We start from the raw sequence: 18948 nt of genomic DNA, 5'->3' as shown, positions 1-18948 counted from the left end.
ATTTCAAAAGAATGTGTGAATATGCTGCTCAACTCACATAATTCACACTACATTGCCTCAACATGTATTCCTGCCTTCATTTTCCACGTGACTCATCAATATGCATGAGTAATAGTGTTTTAATCCTGTTTCATCTTCTTTTAAAGCTCCCCTCCCTGTTCCAGTTTAAAAAAGCGAGGCTCAAACGTGTTATACGTATATTTAAACATCTTTCACAAACACACAGAACAGTTTAGCAAAGCGTCCTCAATACTCGTCTGGGTAATAAATACTGTGTGTCAGGCCAACACAGCTGTTAACATCTGATTCATGGTGAAACTCATAGCTTTAGTTGGTTTCATTTACAGTTTCCTGATTCACAACTGGCAGGAGACGTGGGCACGGGTTTAACGGCCTCATACCGAGTTGTCATGCTTGTAAAGTGCATATTTGAGCTAAACAGCCTAAATAACACCTTCAAATTAAGCTCAGGAGCCACGTTTCACAGTCAGACAAACCTGTTCTTACAAATCACACGAAACACATTCCATATATTTGTAAGAATTAGCCAATTTTAGTCTGTTCCTGTGATCGGAGACATTTTTAAACTCACAGTTTTTTTTTTTTGGTGGCTGAGGAGGTTTTGAACAGACGGAAAGGGAAATAGATGCTTAGAGGAAGTTGGTGAAAACAGATGCATTATAACCAGTTATCCAACTTGGGAGGTTTAATCAATACTAGCAAAATATGAAGTGACTGAGCCATGTGATCTGGATACTAGTGTGTTTTTATTGAAGGCTGGAAAGGGTTTGTAGAAAGCAGATCTATGAAAACCAACTTACACGAGTCCATACAACAATGACTGACTTCTCCGCTAATTCCAGTTTGCCTCCTGTTCTTATTTAGCCTAGAGATCTAGACGGACAGCAGCAGAAGCAGAATGGTTTTTCTCTGCATGTCGGTCTGGCCACGCTCCAACGGAACGTCAGCAGCCCAGGCCAATCACAGCGCTCTATTACTTTGGTGGGCGGGATGTCACTGCGACTGCGCAAAGCTCAGATGACGACGGCTCAACTTTGGACTGGACTTGGGCTTTTCTTTGAGTCAAGAGCAGATAGAGGTACTTAAGTACTTTATTTAGAAAACGGATGTATTTGCATTTTCGTCTACGGTGTTTGGTGGACTACCTCGTTGACGGACATCCGTAGCGGTACGTCACGTTGTTCGTTGACCAATAGCACACAGAGACGGTTTGAAAGACAACTGTAGATCCCGCCCCTTGATTGAGATCTGTCTATGGGTCGTAGACTATACATACACATATATAGGACGGCTTGCCAGGCTAGTGCTGCATGGTGGCACAGTTGTTTGCACTGTTGCCTCGCAGCAAGAAGGTTGCAGGTTCAAAACCCGGCTGAGGCCTTTCTGCGTGGAGTTATATGTTCTCCCCATGCATGTGTGGGTTTCCTCTGGGTACTCTGGTTTCCCCCACAGATCACAACATGCCCTATAGATTAAAAATTATATGTTGCTTTGGATAAAAGCATCTGACAAATAAATAAGCATCGTTTCAGTTTTCACTATTAACCCATTAATATTCAAACAAAGACAAAAAAAAGAAAATTAATTTTTTTCCCTGCATTTTTATTTATTTATTTGTTTATTTATCTGTAAAATAATAAGATTGTAAAAATCTTACTAATATTCAATAGTAATAATAACGTATACATTGTTTTAATTGTTTGAGTTCAAGAATTGTTTTCTTACAAGTTCAAATGATGCTTAACAAGATACAAAACTGTGTGTTTATCATTATTTTATTACTGTTTTTACTTGCTTTGGAAGATTTTTTTTTTTATATATTAGAAATGTTTTTAAGAGTTTTGAAAGGAAATGAATGGTTAATTGCTTGTATTTGTATAGCACCTCCTAGGGTTCTACAACCCCCAAGGTGCCTTACAACACTTCCAGTCACTCACCCACTGATGGCGATGAGTAAACGTGTAGCAACAGCTGCCGAGGGGCGAGGCTGCCAAACACAGGCGCCACCAGTCCCTCCGACCGCCACCAGCAGGTAACGTGGGTGAAGTGTCTTGCACAAGGACACAACATCTCCGACAGACTGAGCAGAACTCAACCCTGCAACCCTCTGGTTACGAGATGGGCACTGACTCTTCTGCCACCATCGCCCCAGAAGAGGACTTAAGCCTGATTCATGCTTCTCCGTCAGCTCCAACAGGGAGAGACACACACGCACGGAGATGTTTAGCCCTCATAAATCTCCGTCTCCTGGGGAGTGTTGCAAAGCAATTCCCCACCAGGACAGCAGAGGGCGTAGCACTGTTCTGTGGTATCCTGTCATGTATCGGTCCAAGATAGTGTGTTTATATTGTGTTTATTTTGTATATAAGAGACTTTTTAACACAGATAAATTTGTCTCTGATCCTCCTCCACCTCTTCATGCGCTCGCCACCTCTAAACCCACGTTTCCTGTCATTTTTGTCCAAAAATAAAACGCTTGCTGCGCATCTTTTCACTCCTCCAGTCACGGGGAATTAAACGTTCATGTTTTTAGAGTTTTTTCGCGAGGTATTCTTCAAGCTGCTCCGTGTCTGCCGCTAGTTATCCTCGGCTCTCTTTATGTTTTTGAGGGCGCAATGGCGGCGGTGTCGACGACAGCGGCGTCCTGACCAATCACAAGCTTGCGTTCTCCGTCTCGACGGACGGATGTTTAGAAAAGGGAGCTCGACTCCGTCCGTCCTTGCAGAGCTCTCCGGCAGGCCCGCAAGGACGGATAACGGCGTTGCGTGTCTCCGCACTGACGCAGACGGAGAAGCATGAATCAGGCTTTAGCCAACGGCTAGAGGTCTTTTGTGCAAAGCCACTTGCAATATTCTTTATTTATTTTTGTATTGTTCTTGTTCTGAAATTTCTTTAAGATGAAAGCTCACAGATGTGCTGTTCATCTCCGGTGCACCTTTCACCGAAGCCTCTTTAGGTGGAAGTAAAGCAGATCCCCCGGGGTAAAAGTCTAATTGCGGACTTATCCCAAAACGCTATAGGGATGCAAACAGGTTTGCGTGTGTTAAGCAGCTGTGAGAGGAAGCAGAGACGACGAACACTGCAATGGTCCCAGATGTTAGAGAGTCAGGTTGAAGATTCCTGCACCCCCCCAACAACTCTTACCACCACTACACCACCCTCCTCAGCCATGGGAACCCCACACCCATCCCTCCTCCTCCGTCATACCCCCTGACCTCTGGCTGTGCCGCTGAGGCTAATGGGCCCCTAGATGAAGGTATTCATCTCTCGACCCTATGGCTCCACTACCTCCCTTCTTCTATTTCTGCCTTACTTTACCCGGCTTTGTCACTCCCCATCTCGCTGCCTTTCTCCATCTCTGTCGTCTGACTGAATGCAGAGGTCAGTTCAAAAGGCTTCCAGGCAGAGCTGCCGGCGGGCCTCAGAGTGCCCGTGGCTTTGAAGTGAGGAAGGATCTAAAAGGTGCGCGGCCTGTTTTTCTTTTTTGTGCCTCGACACACTTGGGGCCCGCGTAACTTCAACAAGAATGGAAAATTCCTGAATCTTGTTTTGTTTTCTTTACCGTGAATTCATGCTCAAACATTTTAATAGGAGCCCAGGTGTTAATGAGGACCATGTGAGCAGCAAACGCTGAGGGAAACGTGCCACGATTGTTTCTGTTTTGCAAGTAAAAAAATTCTTTAAAGATCAGAGGTCTGGACTTTTTTACACCATAGACCATTTAAACCAGAATAAGATGGCTGAGAAAGCCCTTTACTGTTCTGAAATGAAATAACAAGAACAATAAAAGTCTCAACTTAAATCAAAGAGAGCTAAGTGTCCTTTTTGAGTAGAAAAAAGGCCCAAATTGCCTTTAAAACCCTGAAACTATTGTGTTCTAACTGAATGTTTTTGAAAGTGTTCACAGATGTTCTCTTGCACCGGCAAATATTTGTTACAGTTGGGACGGGCTGCTTTTTTCTTATGTCAAAACTGGAGTGTTATTAGAGGAGCCAGTGGAACGCCTAATTGAATCAATGACTTTTCAACATCTTTCCCTTCACATTATCCTTTAAAAGCTTATTAAGGCTTGGCTTCCAGCCTTCAGCAGCAACAAAAGCATTCATTTCTCCACAAAAGCTGAATATCAAACAGAGACCGATTTTGTTGAATGTATTAACTTCGAAATATAGAAGATTTTTAGCCACACGTTTTATGATATCCTCTTGCTTCTTTTTGATGTAAAACTTGTTTGTTTGAAGTCTACGGAAAGGGAATGTTTTAGCCTCTTCAGCCTAATTTATGCTTCTCTGTCAGCTCAAGTGTGGAGTCGCGCACTCGCATCGACAGAGATGTATCCCTTCGGACTTCTCCGTCACCTGGGGAGTGTTGCAAAGCGATTCCCCGCCAGGACTACGGAGGGCGCTGTGCTTTTCTGGGCTATCCTGCCACTATTACAGCCATGTATCTGGTCCACAATAGAGCTCCGGGAGTTGACGTCACTTCTCCCGGCATGCAACAGTTAAAATAAAAACGGCGCCATATTGGCAGGCAGAAGCCCGCAGCTGGACTATTTGTTATTGTCAGAAAACTCAATCGGACAGGAAATATGGTAGATTCCTGTTGTGCCCCAGGATGCAGAACAGACACGGACGACATAAGGAATGAGCCATCTACAGGATGCCCCAAGATCCGGAGCGCCGCAAACGTTGGATCATTGTAATAAAACGCGCTAGTGACCGGGCTAAAATGAAGCTGTGGGATCCCGAGAGTAAAGGTTTTCACTTATGCAGCGACCGCTTCATATCAGGTAGTTAAACCAACGTTTCCTCAACTGTGTATGGTATTTATTTTAAATGCTTTTATTACAATTCTTAGTGGACTTCCTAAACTTATTTTGGCGAGGCTTCTTCTGTCTTATTACTCATAGCAACAAGTAAACGTCACGTAAAACGTTGCCTCGTGAGTTCTGCGTGCTGCCGTTTACGTGTTTTATGATCACAGCAATTAATACTAAGCTGTATTTAATTTTTAAGCAATGGTTGATCAATTGTCAGATCACACATAAAAAGCACTTTGGATTGCTATTATCTGTCTCATCGAGACAGATCTCAGACAGATCCTGAGACGCTCCTGCCTGACATATTTATTTTATTACCGGAAAAAAAAATCAAACTAGTGATTTCTCTTGGCGTTCAGTTTATACATTCAAACAGCACAGCACTCTATTTAAACTACTTATGTGTAAATCTGTTATTTGTCCATCCATCCATTTTCATCCGCGTATCCGGAGTCGGGTTACGGGGGCAGTAGCGTCGAGAGGCCCTGACTTCCCTCTCCCCAGCAACTTGGGCCGGCTCCTCCGGGGAAATTCCAAGGGGTTCCCCGGCCAGGTCCAGTAAGAAGTCCACTCCGACAGCTTCTGGCATTTTTAAAATGTATCCCAGGGGCACGGTAAGGGTCGGAGATGTTTAGTCTATTTAATTTCTGACTATATAAAACGATTTCTTCAGTTTTAAAGTGTGAAGTAAACTCTGACGAAGTAAAATCCAAGCCGATCCCGTTCATTTTGTTTACCTTTGTTGCCTGCCAACATGGCGCCTACTCTCTGAGAGTCACGTGATGTCCGGAGCTCTATAGTGTATTTACTATTCTGTTTCAGTCGTATTTCTTTATTTTAGATACTTTTCAACACGCACACTTTTGTCCCTCATTCTCCTCCACCTCTTCATGCGATCCGCACCTCTAAACCCACGTTTCCCGTCATATCCGTCCACGAATAAAACGCTTGCTACGTATCTTTATACTCCTTCAGCCGCAGGTGAATAAGCACCCATATTTTTAGACTCTTTCTGCAAGATGTTCTTCAATCTGTTCCGTGTCTGTCGTTAAATATCTTCGGCTCAATTTTTATTTTTTGAGCGGGCAACGGCGGTGCTGTTGACGAATTTAAAGGAAGCCGCATCCTGACCAATCACAAGCTTGCAGTGTCCGTCACATTCGGTGGGTAGTTAAAAAGTTGGTCGTATCTCCGTCAGCCTCTGCGAGCCCGTCGGAGAGTCCTTGCACTGACACATAATAGAATAGAATAGAATAGAATAGAATAGACTTTATTGATCCCGTGATGGGGAAATTCACTTGTTACAGCAGCACCAACACTTAAGAGAATAATTTGAAGAACCCATGCACAGAAAAGTTTAAATTAGGCTTTAGATCTCAATGAAAAGGAGGACGCTGATGAGTTTATCAACAACTGATTTCACGGTAACAAGTAATAAAACATACTGAATGTTTTTTTTAAAGGAGAGAACTCTAGCGACTGAAAAACAAGATGGAATGAGGAGAATGAATGTTCTATCTAGGGAAAGAAAACCATAAAAGCAAGGTGAGTAGAGGGAAAAGGGAAAGGCTAAATCTGCCCATTTCCATGCCTGTTGACCCTTTTGAGTACTCAAGTTCTCATCTATTGCCGTCTCTTTTCTGTTCTGTGCCTTTTGCCTCATGGGTCTGGACAGAAATGGGCCTGAGCGCTCGTCTGAGCTTTGAAGTCCTTTGGTTATCAGCCAAGCGTAGCGCTGTACCTGCAGCCATCTGTGAAGGGACCGCCAGCAGCCGTCCATCGCTCCACTTGCCTTCCATGACTGAGAGGAGCCGGAGCCAGAAGTATTGATGGGCCTGGCAGTGGTACTCTGTCCACACTGGCTGCTTGTAGAGCCCATAGCTGTGTTTGTGCGAGCGCGTACGACCCAGAGACCCAACCTCAGTCTTCTAATGTCACAGTCGGATTCAGAGCCTCGTTTTAATATCTGTCTGCAAACACTCCCCCCTTCTCCCTCTCCACCCTCATCTGCCTACAATACCTATTTCCAAAAGCAGAAGAGGAAAAAATGAAAGTTCTGAAAGGTTTGATTAAAAATTGCAAAAAAGTTTTTTCATCTTTTGTATGTGTGACATTCACCGCTTTGCTGCATTAACCGAGCACGTAAACATGTAAGCGTCATGCTTATGAGGGCGATAAAAGCACACTCCCATCAGGGAAGTCCAACGTCAAATGGACTGGTGTGAGGCCACATAATCACAAACAATAGGATTAAGAACTGGGACAATGTGCACCAAAAACAAGCTGGTGCTTTAGTTTTGGGGGTTAGAGATGGGATGAGGCAATTCCACCAAACGGGAGGGACTGAGCGTGGCGGGAAGTAATGAGGGGGTCTGAAGGTTTGTGTGTGTGTGTGTGTGTGTGTGTGTGTGTGTGTGTGTGTGTGTGTGTGTGTGTGTGTGTGTGTGTGTGTGTGTGTGTGTGTGTGTGTGTGTGTGTGTGTGTGTGTGTGTGTTGGGTCATGATTGGGGAGAACAATACAGCTACAGTAGCCAGACCTCATCTTAAGCCAGCCTGCAAGTGCACACACACACACACACACACACACACACACACACACACACACACACACACACACACACACACACACACACACACACACACACACATGCCGGAGCTTCCAATCTGGTCATCAGGCTGTTTCTGAAGTGTCACATGGACACCGTGCATGCTGGCCAATGGCCTCTCGGCTTATCAACAAACAGAGCGGGATGGATGGATAGATAAGAGATAGATGTGGGGGTGGGGCACAGAAACATGGGGCAGAAACGGGGAGGGGGGGGGGGGTTATTGGCAGATGATGAGAGGTTGCAAAGTGAACATGCGATATATGGTGTGTGAGCTAAATGCAGATCATTCTCAGTCCTCGCTGTGCCATGATTTGCCATCCTGGGATATATAGAGTGCCCCTCATGCTGGAGGAATCCCTTCATAATTACTGCTTAACAGGAGCAAGTTAACAAAGAGCCTTATTCACTCTGTGGCGCGTAGAGAAGCGGTAAAATGTGAACCTTTGTTTGAACCGTGCGTTCTCACAGCAGATCAAAGCGATGGATGTGTCATGTGGAACAGAGACTCTCAGCATCTTGCTTTTCAAACAGACAATAAGTGGTGACTGCGTAACTTGTAGCGACGTGACATTTGTCTTTCTTTTAAAGGTTAAAATAGTTCAATAAGAAAATTTCATTAAAACCAAACAAATTAAAAATTAAGTATCTCAAGTGAAACAGCCTCCCCCAGAGCTACAAATAAACCTAAAACTATTTTTAATTGCAGAATTAAGGGTTTGACTCGAACAAATAAAATGCAATATTTGTACATCGTGCAATGAAGTTTGCACAACAAATCTTTCATTTCTGCATCTTCCGTGGTGCCAGTTCTACCAGTTTCCTTCCAAACGGAGCAGGGATTCACCGCGCTGCCGCTCTGAGCCAGAAGCTGCTGTTCCAAACAAGCGGACACCGCGCGCAATCAGAAACAAAATTGCAGGGAGGAAGAAAAAAAAACCCGACCCTCACACATGCTTGACACCCGACACGGAAATGCCTTGTGTAAGCAGTTGACAGCGCGGAGGTTCCATCTCAGCCAATCTCTCTTCCCCTTTGATAAAAACTAACTAATGTCAGCATCTGAGGCGGTCCCTCCACCCGAGGACCTCAGACCCGGGCGTCTAGGAGTTGTTGGTTTGTAACATTTGGCAGAGGCAGTTAAAAAGAAGGCTTACTGACAAATAAAAAGCACGGTTTTTTACATTTTCTTTACGTCTAAACAGAACTTCTCCTCCCCACATGTTTTGGGATTGCTACAGTAAGCTTGGTGTTTATAAAAACCGGAGCCTGCTGCAAAACCAAACGTATTCCAATCATGAATGCTGGACCTTCTGTGTCTGCCTGGCCTCTCTACTAACCTGTCATTTCAACTCTGCCTCACCCACTCATGCCCTAACACACACCCATCTGTTTCCACAATCCTCACAACACACCTGTGAACTATTTCAGCACACAAGGGACCCCCCCCCCCCCCCCCCCCCGATTTTCATGTGAAACTAACATTTATGCAAAGCCTCTTCAACTAAAATGCTTCGAGAAACCAATAAAGAATATTCCAATGCTGGATTAGAGTTTCTCACAAGAAGCTTTGAACTAATGCAAAAACAAAAACGTTGATTTTCCCCTACTTGATGAAAGTCGGCAAGCTGTCCCCGACGAAGAAGTTAAACACACCCCCCTCCCCTGTTTGTCACATCAGGAAGAGAGGGAGAGAGAGACTCTCCATCGGCTCCCCTGGGCCCGCCGCGGGGCGTGGCCCCACCACGGCCTCTGAAGGCCCCCGGGGTTCTTCCTGCAATTCTAATCAAAGTTTAAAAGGCTGCAACCTTGGAGCCCTAGCCTGGGCCACAGTCCGTGAGGAAGATATCAATCACGCTGCTCCAAACAAGCATGAAGGGAAGAGGGTGGGAGAGCTGAGAGCATTTTCTGGGAAAGAAAAGTTGCCCTCTCTCCGCAAATTCTCCTAAACGAGAGCAGGGTGCTTTTTCAGTTCTCGGAAATCACGAGGTAATTCAAAGTTACATTAACGCATAATGGCTGTGTGGATGGATAAATCATTAATCTGCCTGTGACGTTGCAACGCCCGCCACCAACACCAACAACACCAGCAGCAGCAGCAGCATTTTCTGAGTCACGTCCTTTCTTTTCCAGGTGGGACAGAATAAATCCACCCTGGAACGGTACGTTTGGACCCGCGAGAGGCAAATCTGCAAATGTTGCCTTTATGCCTGATGCCCAGTCCTGCAGCTGTCTAATCCTCTCGCAGGCTGTGCTTGTGTGGGGGACTTAGACAGATAGAGACATATGCCTGCACGCATGAGCACACAACAACACTCATATCTATAGGAAGGCAAAGAGGGCAGGCGGGCAAGAAGACAGGGTTTGCCTGAGTGTTAGCTTTTCCACAGCTGGGGGCTCCTGGACCTGCTCCATTCATCAGACATCCATCAAGGTGTCAGTTTGGGTTATGAGAGCCGGCTCCCAGGGAGATCACACCACTACCCTTCCTGCCAGCAGGTCTGCCTGATGGCCTTCTGTCTGAGCCAAGAAGGACCCAAAGAAAAACACACAAAAATGTAGAGCCGATGGGAAAAGAACACAAAAGCTGCTTCATACGCGACCTTCGTCTAACAAATGGCTGTTAATAAAATGACAAAAAACAAACAAGAGTTCTTCAACCATCTCAAATTTAAACAATCAAGAGAAGCACTTAATCATATGGGTTTAAAATATTAGTAGCCCTGTGGCCAGGGGTGAAGAACTACCATAATAGCCAGTCCCATTCTACGCGAAGGGCCCCCCCTGAACCTATTTTCCACTGGAGACTTTGGTCATTTCCATGACTGCTCTACATAACAGCCCTCCTAATGCTGAGGAGGACAGGCAAGGTAATTAATTCCCCCTGCTGCTCTTTCTCTTCCCTTCTCCTCCTCTTCGCAGTGAGGAGAAAAGTCAGGGAATGTAATTTACACTAATTACCTTTTGCAAAGGAGTCTCGTTTCAACTTTCCTTTTCATGTTGAAAAGCTGCAACACCCCAAATGAAAAATCTGCAGGGACAAAACGTCACTGCACGCAAAAGTTTGCAACCTCTTTTTTTTAATAAAGTGACTCTTTTTACAAGCTAAAAATAAGAATCCACTTTTACTCACACCAATGTGTGTGTGTGTGCTTTTTAAACTACTCCAGCTGTTCTTTTCATAATTATATTGTATAAAAGAGATCATGGGTTCCCTTTAATACCAGCAGGGGGACTATAGAGTAAACACAAATTACACACGAGGCTGCTTCAAAATAAATAACATCGAGGCAAACCAAATGCATGCTACGATTTGATTTTGCATGTTTTTCCCAAACACTTGATTTCTGGGGGGGGGGGGGGGGGGTTAAAAAACTAAATACCTGCAACACTTTAGCTAAATCAAACATGATGCATAATATAAATACTGCTGTGATGAGATCACTGCATTGTAAATATATTGATTTTTTTCTATATTGTGCAACTGGATCATTCATAAATCGCAAAATGTGCACGAATATTTGCGCCTGTCGCATTGTTTGCACACGTGCAGCGACACTGCGAATAAATAACGTTGTGCATGTGTGATTTAGTCCATAATGGATGCGCAACAGACACATATTTTAGTGAAACGCAGAGTCGCGTTGTCTCTAATGGATTAGTTACAGCCACCGTGCTGCAGCGATAGCGAACAGCGGGCTGTTTAATGGACGCAACATAAATACGCACGAGTCGATGCAACACAGGACTTAAAGACGAGAAAGTGTTGCAGCTGTTTTTGGTTTTCTCTTCAATTGATGCTGAATAATCCGAGGCAGGAACGCTGACTGAAGGATGAATTCAGGCGAGACCGGGACCGATCGGTCTCGGACTCTCCTTCACAGCTTCACTCCCTCTTCACGCACAGATCTCATTTCCACCAGGAAGAAACATGAAAACAAAACATCCAATTTTAGACATCGGGACACATTTTCGCGGAAGAATTCTATTTGATCTTATTTTAGGAGGACCTGCTGCCTTATCTGCGTTATTCTAGTTATTTATTTATTTGGATCAGCCTGGATCCAGAACCCCGGACTGAATGAGGATTAAATCTTTTAACTGCGTCCTTACGGGCTCCAATGCACTTTACTGTTCGTCTAAAATTGACCAAATAATAAACGATATTTGATATAACGTGGAAAGCCGAGGATGCAACTCGGTCCTTCCATGTGAGAGCTGAAATTGTGCAGCATAAAAACAGAAACCACCTTACCTTCGTATACAGGGGCCATCGGTGCAAGCGTTTCTGTTATTCATGGCAAAAAATAAAGCGAGCTTTCTGTTTAAATCTCAATAACAATCTGCCATCTTGAAACAATGATGAGAGGGTCTCCTGCATTACTGGCCCGGTTCATTAGTGGAGAAAATGCTCATAATTCATGTCCAGGCGTTCAAAAAAAAAAAAAACCTTGAGGGATCCGACGCGATGAGCAGAGCGACAGATTGGAGACAGGCGTCTTTTTATTTAATCCCAACCGGTAGTCTGTGTTTCTGATGGCCGGATGATGCGCCACGATGACAGGTTTACTTCAGCTATTGTGCGACATGTCTGTGGAGTGAGGAGTCTCTGCAAAAGTTGCAGCAGTGGGTCGGAGGAGCGCAGCGAGTTTGCTGTACAGTGAACGAGTCGAGTGAAGAGCGCATCGATGGGGGCGGAGAGGAGAGGAGCAGGGGATGGGAGGGGAGGGGAGGCGTCACCAACCGAGCTCCAAATGGGACATTAGGTAAAAAAAATGTTTACAAATATGTATAACGGGGAGAGAATCATCCTCACGTTAAATCTTAAACATTTACTATTAATAAGGGTTTGAAAAAGACAGAAAAGGAAGAACAATGAGGGAAAATCTTTCAACTGTCATTTCATTTCCAAATTATTTTGGTCCATATTTTTTCTCAAACACATTTAAGTTTCAAAATGCATTTTTAGAAGCAAAATTATGCCTCATATTGGATTTTCTTACAAATAGCCAATATAAAAGGGATTTGAATTAAATTCTGTTTCTGAATAATTTAACAGTAAATCATCTCAAAGCAATCTACAAGTACAGTTCAGTTGGATATAATTTCAACACATTTTAAAATAGAAATGTGGGACCTTTAAAATGCTAAATATTCATATTTGCCTATTATGCTGCACTGAAACTCTGGTTTGGTGTGGATTTTTTAAATTTATTTCCGCTAGCTAACTGGACTTACTTTCTTGATCTTCATCATTATTCATACTTCATCTATCAATCCAGTCAGGTCGCGGGGGCAACATCTTATAAGCAGAAAGACCCAGACTTCCCTCTACCCAGCCACTTGGGCCAGCTCCTTCAGGGGAATACCAAAGAATTCCCTGGTCAGCTGAGACGTGGTCCCTCCAGCGTGTCTGGTCATCCCTTGGGTCTCTTCCCGGTTGGACATGCCTGGAAAACCTCACCAGGGAGGCATCCAGGAGGCATCCTTATTAGATGCCTGAGTCACCTCATCTGGCTGCTCTGAATGTGGAGGAGCACCAGATCTACTCCAAGCCCCTCCCTGGCGACCAAACTTCTCACCCTATTTCGAAAGGAGAGTTCAGAAAACCTGAGGAGAAAACTAATTTTGGCCGCTTGTATCTGCAATCTCATTCTTTTGGTCACTACCCAGAGCTTGTGACCGTAGGTGTGGGTAACGTATGGATGAGCATTATTTTGGACAATTAATTTAAATATTAAATGTTATTTAATAATGATAATAATTACAAATGCAAAAACAACTGTTTCTCTGTGAAGGATAAAAACTACTTCAAGAGAATCCTCACTTCAGCTGAATGCCTCATCTTGACCAAGTGTATGATGGGTGCCAGTCAAAGGAAAAAACTTCCTTTTAACAGGAAGCAACCTCACACCCGAATACCACTAAACTGGTGGTCTTAAAAGGATTTTAGGAATGTATGAAATCTGCATATATTCACTAAGCAAACAAAAAGCTTAGCACATTCATAAATTATGACTGACCATCTGCATTCAGTTGGGAAACCTGGGATTAACCTGGCAAAGCCAGAAAACATTGTTTTTAAATATTTTAGTTACATATTTTGAGTCAAAAGTTGATTGAGAAGAAAAACTAAAATGAAAATTTAACCCACAATGTATGGGTTTTTGATTTCAACCAATCATTTGGTTGAATTAACTACAAACAATAATCAAAGGAATCCAGTTTCCAGGTAGACATTTTTATATAACACCATGGACAAAAACCTTGCTTAGCTAAAACAATTAAAAATTTTGCTAGTCCTCACACAGTATTTAGTGTGCAATCACTTGTATTCAGTGACAGAGTAATGAGAATGCATTATATATATATATATATATATATATATATATATATATATATATATATATATATATATATATATATATATATATATATTCTGAATAAACAGTCATTTTACTTTCATACATATCCGATCTGTTGGCCTGGTCCTGTTGAGTCTGCAGCCAGCTCTTGCAAAATGCATCTGGGTTGAATGATTCTGTCAGCGTGTTGTCAGGTCTGAGAGGCTGGAGCGCTCCTACTGTATGACGACATGAGATTTGCACAGAATGAACTGGAATCGGATTACATCGGCTCACACAAATGTGAGTAATCTGTCATTTACTGGCGATCCTGCACTCAGCAATATGCGCACCAGCATCTAAATTAAACATGTCACTTCAGACATGCAGCCAGTTGTTAACACTGAGGTGCACAGCAGTATCACCTTGTGGCCCTGGCGGGTAAAATAGGCAACACCTCTAAAAATATGAATGCAAAGAAAATGATGTAAGCTGATGAAAAAGTATTTCATGTACAAGGTGCATTAGGAAATGGCCAATTAGAAAAAGTATTGTTTGTCACAGATCATAACATTTAGGAGATGTTAAAAACACAAAATATATGAAGTCATTCATAATTTAACAGCAATACCGTAAATCCTCTAATAAAGGCCCGGGCCTGTATTTGACTCAAGCTCATCAAGCTCCAGGCCTTTATTGGAAGGAGGACCAGAATTAGAGGCAGGCCTCAATTTCTATTTGAGCAAAATGAACTAATGGTTCGCTGGAGTTTTTGACAATTAAAATTGCGCCCACATTTTCAAAGTTAAACACATTTCTTTTAACAACGGTAGTTTCTGCTTCAGCCCTCTCCCCCCTCCCCCTGTGCAGCGGCCGTAAACTCACTGATGCGCCTGCAGCCTCTTAGAGTTCCTGCTGCTCTAAACATTAAAATAATTATTTCATTTTCTGTTCCTCACTTCTGATTACCTTCAATGGTGTCTGTTTGTTGCAACAGCAGGTACAAAAACTAACTTGTTTTTATTTGACTATTTTTCTGTCCTGCCTGTTTATTATCTTCCTGCATCTCCTCTCAATCCTAAAGAAAAAACTGCTATCTGGGTTCATATATATTCACCTTATGAGTTACCTTTGAACTGCAGTTCTATAAGATCTACCGACCGCAAAAACAGCGGAGTGCTCGATGGCCACATCAGTTAGGTGCGTCACTGAGTACAAAACAGGTGATGTGGCCCGATCCACAGCAACGAAAAGCATCAGGCACAAATAAAAGAATAAAAGACAGAAAACATAAAAGGAAATGAGCGGACACGAACGATCGCGTGTTAAATTAGTTTTTGAGGTGGAGACACCTGATTTGATAATGTTACTGTGGCCGTGCTCAGGACGCAGATGTCTGGAGCGCATCAACAATCAGAGCTTTGCATGCGCAAGCTGGTTAAGGTTAGGATGGGGGTGAGGGGAAGGTTAAATTGCAAGAGGGTAAAGGTCACAGTTTGGTTAAATGTCCGTTTTACGGCGGGTGTCAGTACCGACGCTCTGGCACAGCGCGTTGCCTCCCGACGCGCAGGAGCTTGTCACCTGCTGACAGCAGGCTGCTGTCTTTTCCGTGGACTGCATCTTGCCGGTCATTATCACGTGACAGCGACTAGTCGATGACGGGCTTAAAAAGTCACTATAGAGCGGTGAAGTCGACTAGTGACTAGTTCATACAACCCCTGCTACTGCTCCCCTGAGTGTTCTGCAGCATAATCAGCACGTTCTCTTTGAACTTGATATCAAATTTTCGCCTCCTCTTCGTCTCCGCACGGCTAAAGTTACCCTCGCGGTCTATCACTGGCAAATCAAAAATGAGACGGATGACACAACCCCCCCTGTGATACTTGCTTGTTACCACATTCCACCCGGCCACAATAAAAAACCATCCATTATTCACCTCCACCGACTCCGACACCGGCCAAAATATGATACCCGGCAGTTAATTAAATACAGGCTAATATTAGAGGATTTACGGTATTTCAATTATTTAACCTGTCACAGGGAAAAAAATTGAGTTCATTTTTCAAAGTCATATTTTCTGCATGTTATTTACACATTTATGATTGTTAAAGATCCCATCTAAATATTTAGTTAGAAAGCAAAATATTTAGAGTTTAGTGTTAATTTTACAAACTACATACTTAGGTCAGACCTAAACATTTAGCGTGTGAATTTAAATATTTAATTTACTAACTAAATATTTAATTTGAAGCTAAATATTTTGTTTACAAACTAAATATTTAGCTCCAAATTAAATATTTATTTTCAGGCTAAACCTAAATATTGATTTTGTTTAGCAGCGAATTAAATATGTAACTAGGATCTGAACTTGTAAACAAAATATTTAGTTAGTAAATTAAATATTTCTTTACCAAACTAAATGGAGGATTTGACCTCAATATTTAGTTTTTAAAAATATTTACCTCTAAATTAAATATTTAGCTTGCTAGCTAAATATTTAGTCAGGAACTTTAACATTTATAAACGTATGAATACCATGGTGAAAATATGAGTTTATGATGAGCTAAATAACCCAAAATACCGCTGTTAAATTATAACATTTTGACTTTAAAAATGGCACCCCATAAGAATAAACCCACTGTGTCCAGCCTGAATTTTCCAGAAACGAAAAACATCCAGGAGTGCAGTTCTCCCATCAGCAGGCATTGTTTATTCAGGCCACTTCAAAAATAAATAAATAAATAAATAAAATTAAAAATTAAATAGAAAAAAAAACACTTAAAGGTTCCTGAAGAGACCCACTGTTGAGACGTAAACTCCTCTGGCCTGAGGGAATGAATATGAAGATATTTAAGCATTCTTCTAAGTCTATAAAATATTTAGAATATGCTGACTGTAGAATCTACAACACTTTCTCTGATATACCACAAGTTTAAGTAATTATTTATGTCAAAAAACTATATTGTAGCATTTTGGACTGTGTTTACATAATATTTATCTATTAAGATTTTAGTTCCCTTGTGAGTTTACCCAGAGCTGTTTTCATGGTTGAGGGTTTTAATGCAGTTTTTTTCCTCAGTTTTTGCATTAATTTCTTCTGTTCCTCTACTCTGGTCTCGCCTGTTTCCTGTCCATTGTTTCCACCGCTCACCTGGCCCACCCAGGACCTCTCCTGATGAGTCATTGTCTCTTCCTTTCTGCCATTTTACAAGCAGATCATTGTAGTTATTTAAAACCTTGGATTAGTTGCCCAGTGCTGCACCTTAAGTCCTCATCTCATGTTCGAGGCATTACGTGAGGACGGATGTTGTCTTATAGGGTTTAGTCTAAATCTGTTAGATGTTCCCCTGCTCTAACAAACCTGACTGAAATGGCCAAATTAACTCCTCAGTCAGTTCTGCAGAAACCTGTTGATTCATTGGCCAGCTCAGTGGTCTAGTGGTAGAGTGTCCACCCTGGAATCTGGAAGTCGGGGTTCCATCCTGGTCGAGTCATACCAAAGACTTTGAAAAAATGGGACCCAATGCGTCCTTGCTTGACACTCAGCCTTAAGCTCGGTTTATGCTTGACGCATTCACTTTCCGCTTGGTGATGCGGCTCGCGGACGGAACGCACTTCACAACTTGCAGCGTTTATGGTTCATGCGGCTTGTCTCTGCGGTGAGCCAATATTCTCCCAAACTGTAGGGGGCAGCATGGAGCTCTACGGCATGCATCCAGTACTACACCATAGTAGAAGTAAAAATTACTGTTGTTTACAACAGTTGTTAATGAAAGTTGAGAGCCAACTCAGCTCTTCTAGAATTGGTGGAGTGTTCTTGTTTCCACCAGGATCACCGCTTTTCCGTTTGTTCCCCTTCCTTGCCTTCACATATCGGCCCCTCATGTTTTGCCAGCATTTTTTTACAGCGTCCTCGTCTTTTCCGACAGTGCGAGCTATTTCTCTCGAAGAATTATTAACAACATGTTGATCACGGTGATCTCTGAGAGCTGAATCATACAAATATCTGTATTTACGAACCTCTGCCATACTAGTTCTTGCCAGTCCGCCATGTTTTTCCGTGTTCGACCGTCTGCGTGGTTAGAACATTTTCTAGGTGCGCGGTGTGGAAAGTTTGGGCCGTGCGGAGGCCAGGTGGAAGGGCGTGGTTGTTAAAATAACGCAATTTTGCTGCGCGGAGCCGTGCGAACCTCGCGGACGCGCCAAGCATAAACCAACCTTTAAGGGGTTTGATTGGGGGGTTAAACCACCAAATGGTTCCTGAGTGCAGCTGTGTCTGCAGCTCACCGCTCCCCCATAGAAGGGGTCAAATGTGGAGAACAAACTTCACACACACCAGTGTGTGTAACAACTAGTGGGACTTTAACTTTTAACTTTAAATCACGCCTGGTGGAGAAGAAAAACAGCTTAACCAGCATGGTTGTGACTCTAGGATCAGGGGAAGTATAATTTTGCCAAGTTGCATTATAAAAACATGCAACTTATTCAATTTATGAGAAATGAACTCCAATTATCCAGGATGTGCCATCAGTTGCAAGGATTCAAGTGCACACTAAAACTATTATAACAATACAACTAAACAGTGCGATGACGGTATGGTTTTTATTTTCTTCATCACACCTGAAGTTAGAAATACAATCAAATGGATTTATTAACTTCCACCATTATTAGAACACATTCAATCTTGTTTTAATGTGAGGACTGCATGGTGGTGCAGCTGGTTGCACCATTCGATGTCCTGTCTGCAGGTCTTTGTGATCAGAGATTGCATGCTTGCATTTTCTCCAAGAATTGTGGGTTTCCTCAGACCAAAGCCGTGCATGTTAGGCTGACTGGCAACCATAAATTGAAGCCAGGTGTTAGTGAGTGAGCAACTGGTTGTCTTTGCGTGGACCTGCGGTAAACAGGTGACCTGTCCAAGATGTCCTCTACCTCTCGCCCAATGACTGCTGGAGTTCGGCATCTGCTTCCTGCAAACCTACTGAGGAAAAATGGTTCAGAAAATGAGTTAGAAAGGGAGTAGTTTAAGTGAAGTTGTAATTTAAACCATCAGCGCAATAACTGATCATGTTCTAGTCAGCCCCCATGCACAGATGAAACTATCCACGTTATACAAGCTCTAAGTGAATCTTTATGTCAATGATGTAAAGATGCTTGT

The 18948-nt window shown here is 42.9% G+C and overlaps 1 protein-coding gene across 4 annotated transcripts in view; it reads right to left on the bottom strand.

Moving 5' to 3' along the window:
• Nucleotides 1–12118, bottom strand: part of hipk2 (homeodomain interacting protein kinase 2) — a 91805-nt gene extending 79687 nt beyond the window's left edge. For all 4 annotated transcript variants that reach the window (XM_015964969.3, XM_015964970.3, XM_015964971.3 and 1 more), the window contains exon 1: nt 11702–12118. In XM_015964969.3, coding sequence (XP_015820455.3) covers nt 11702–11720 — 19 coding nt within the window. In that variant the 5' untranslated portion in view covers nt 11721–12118. The remainder of the gene's footprint in view (nt 1–11701) is intronic.
• Between the last annotated feature and the right edge of the window lie 6830 nt (nt 12119–18948).

The sequence above is a fragment of the Nothobranchius furzeri genome, chromosome 4 (genome assembly GCF_043380555.1).
Source record: "Nothobranchius furzeri strain GRZ-AD chromosome 4, NfurGRZ-RIMD1, whole genome shotgun sequence".
NCBI lineage: Eukaryota > Metazoa > Chordata > Actinopteri > Cyprinodontiformes > Nothobranchiidae > Nothobranchius > Nothobranchius furzeri.
The sequence above is the reverse complement of the archived record's forward strand: the minus strand, read 5'-3'. Positions and strand labels throughout refer to the sequence as shown.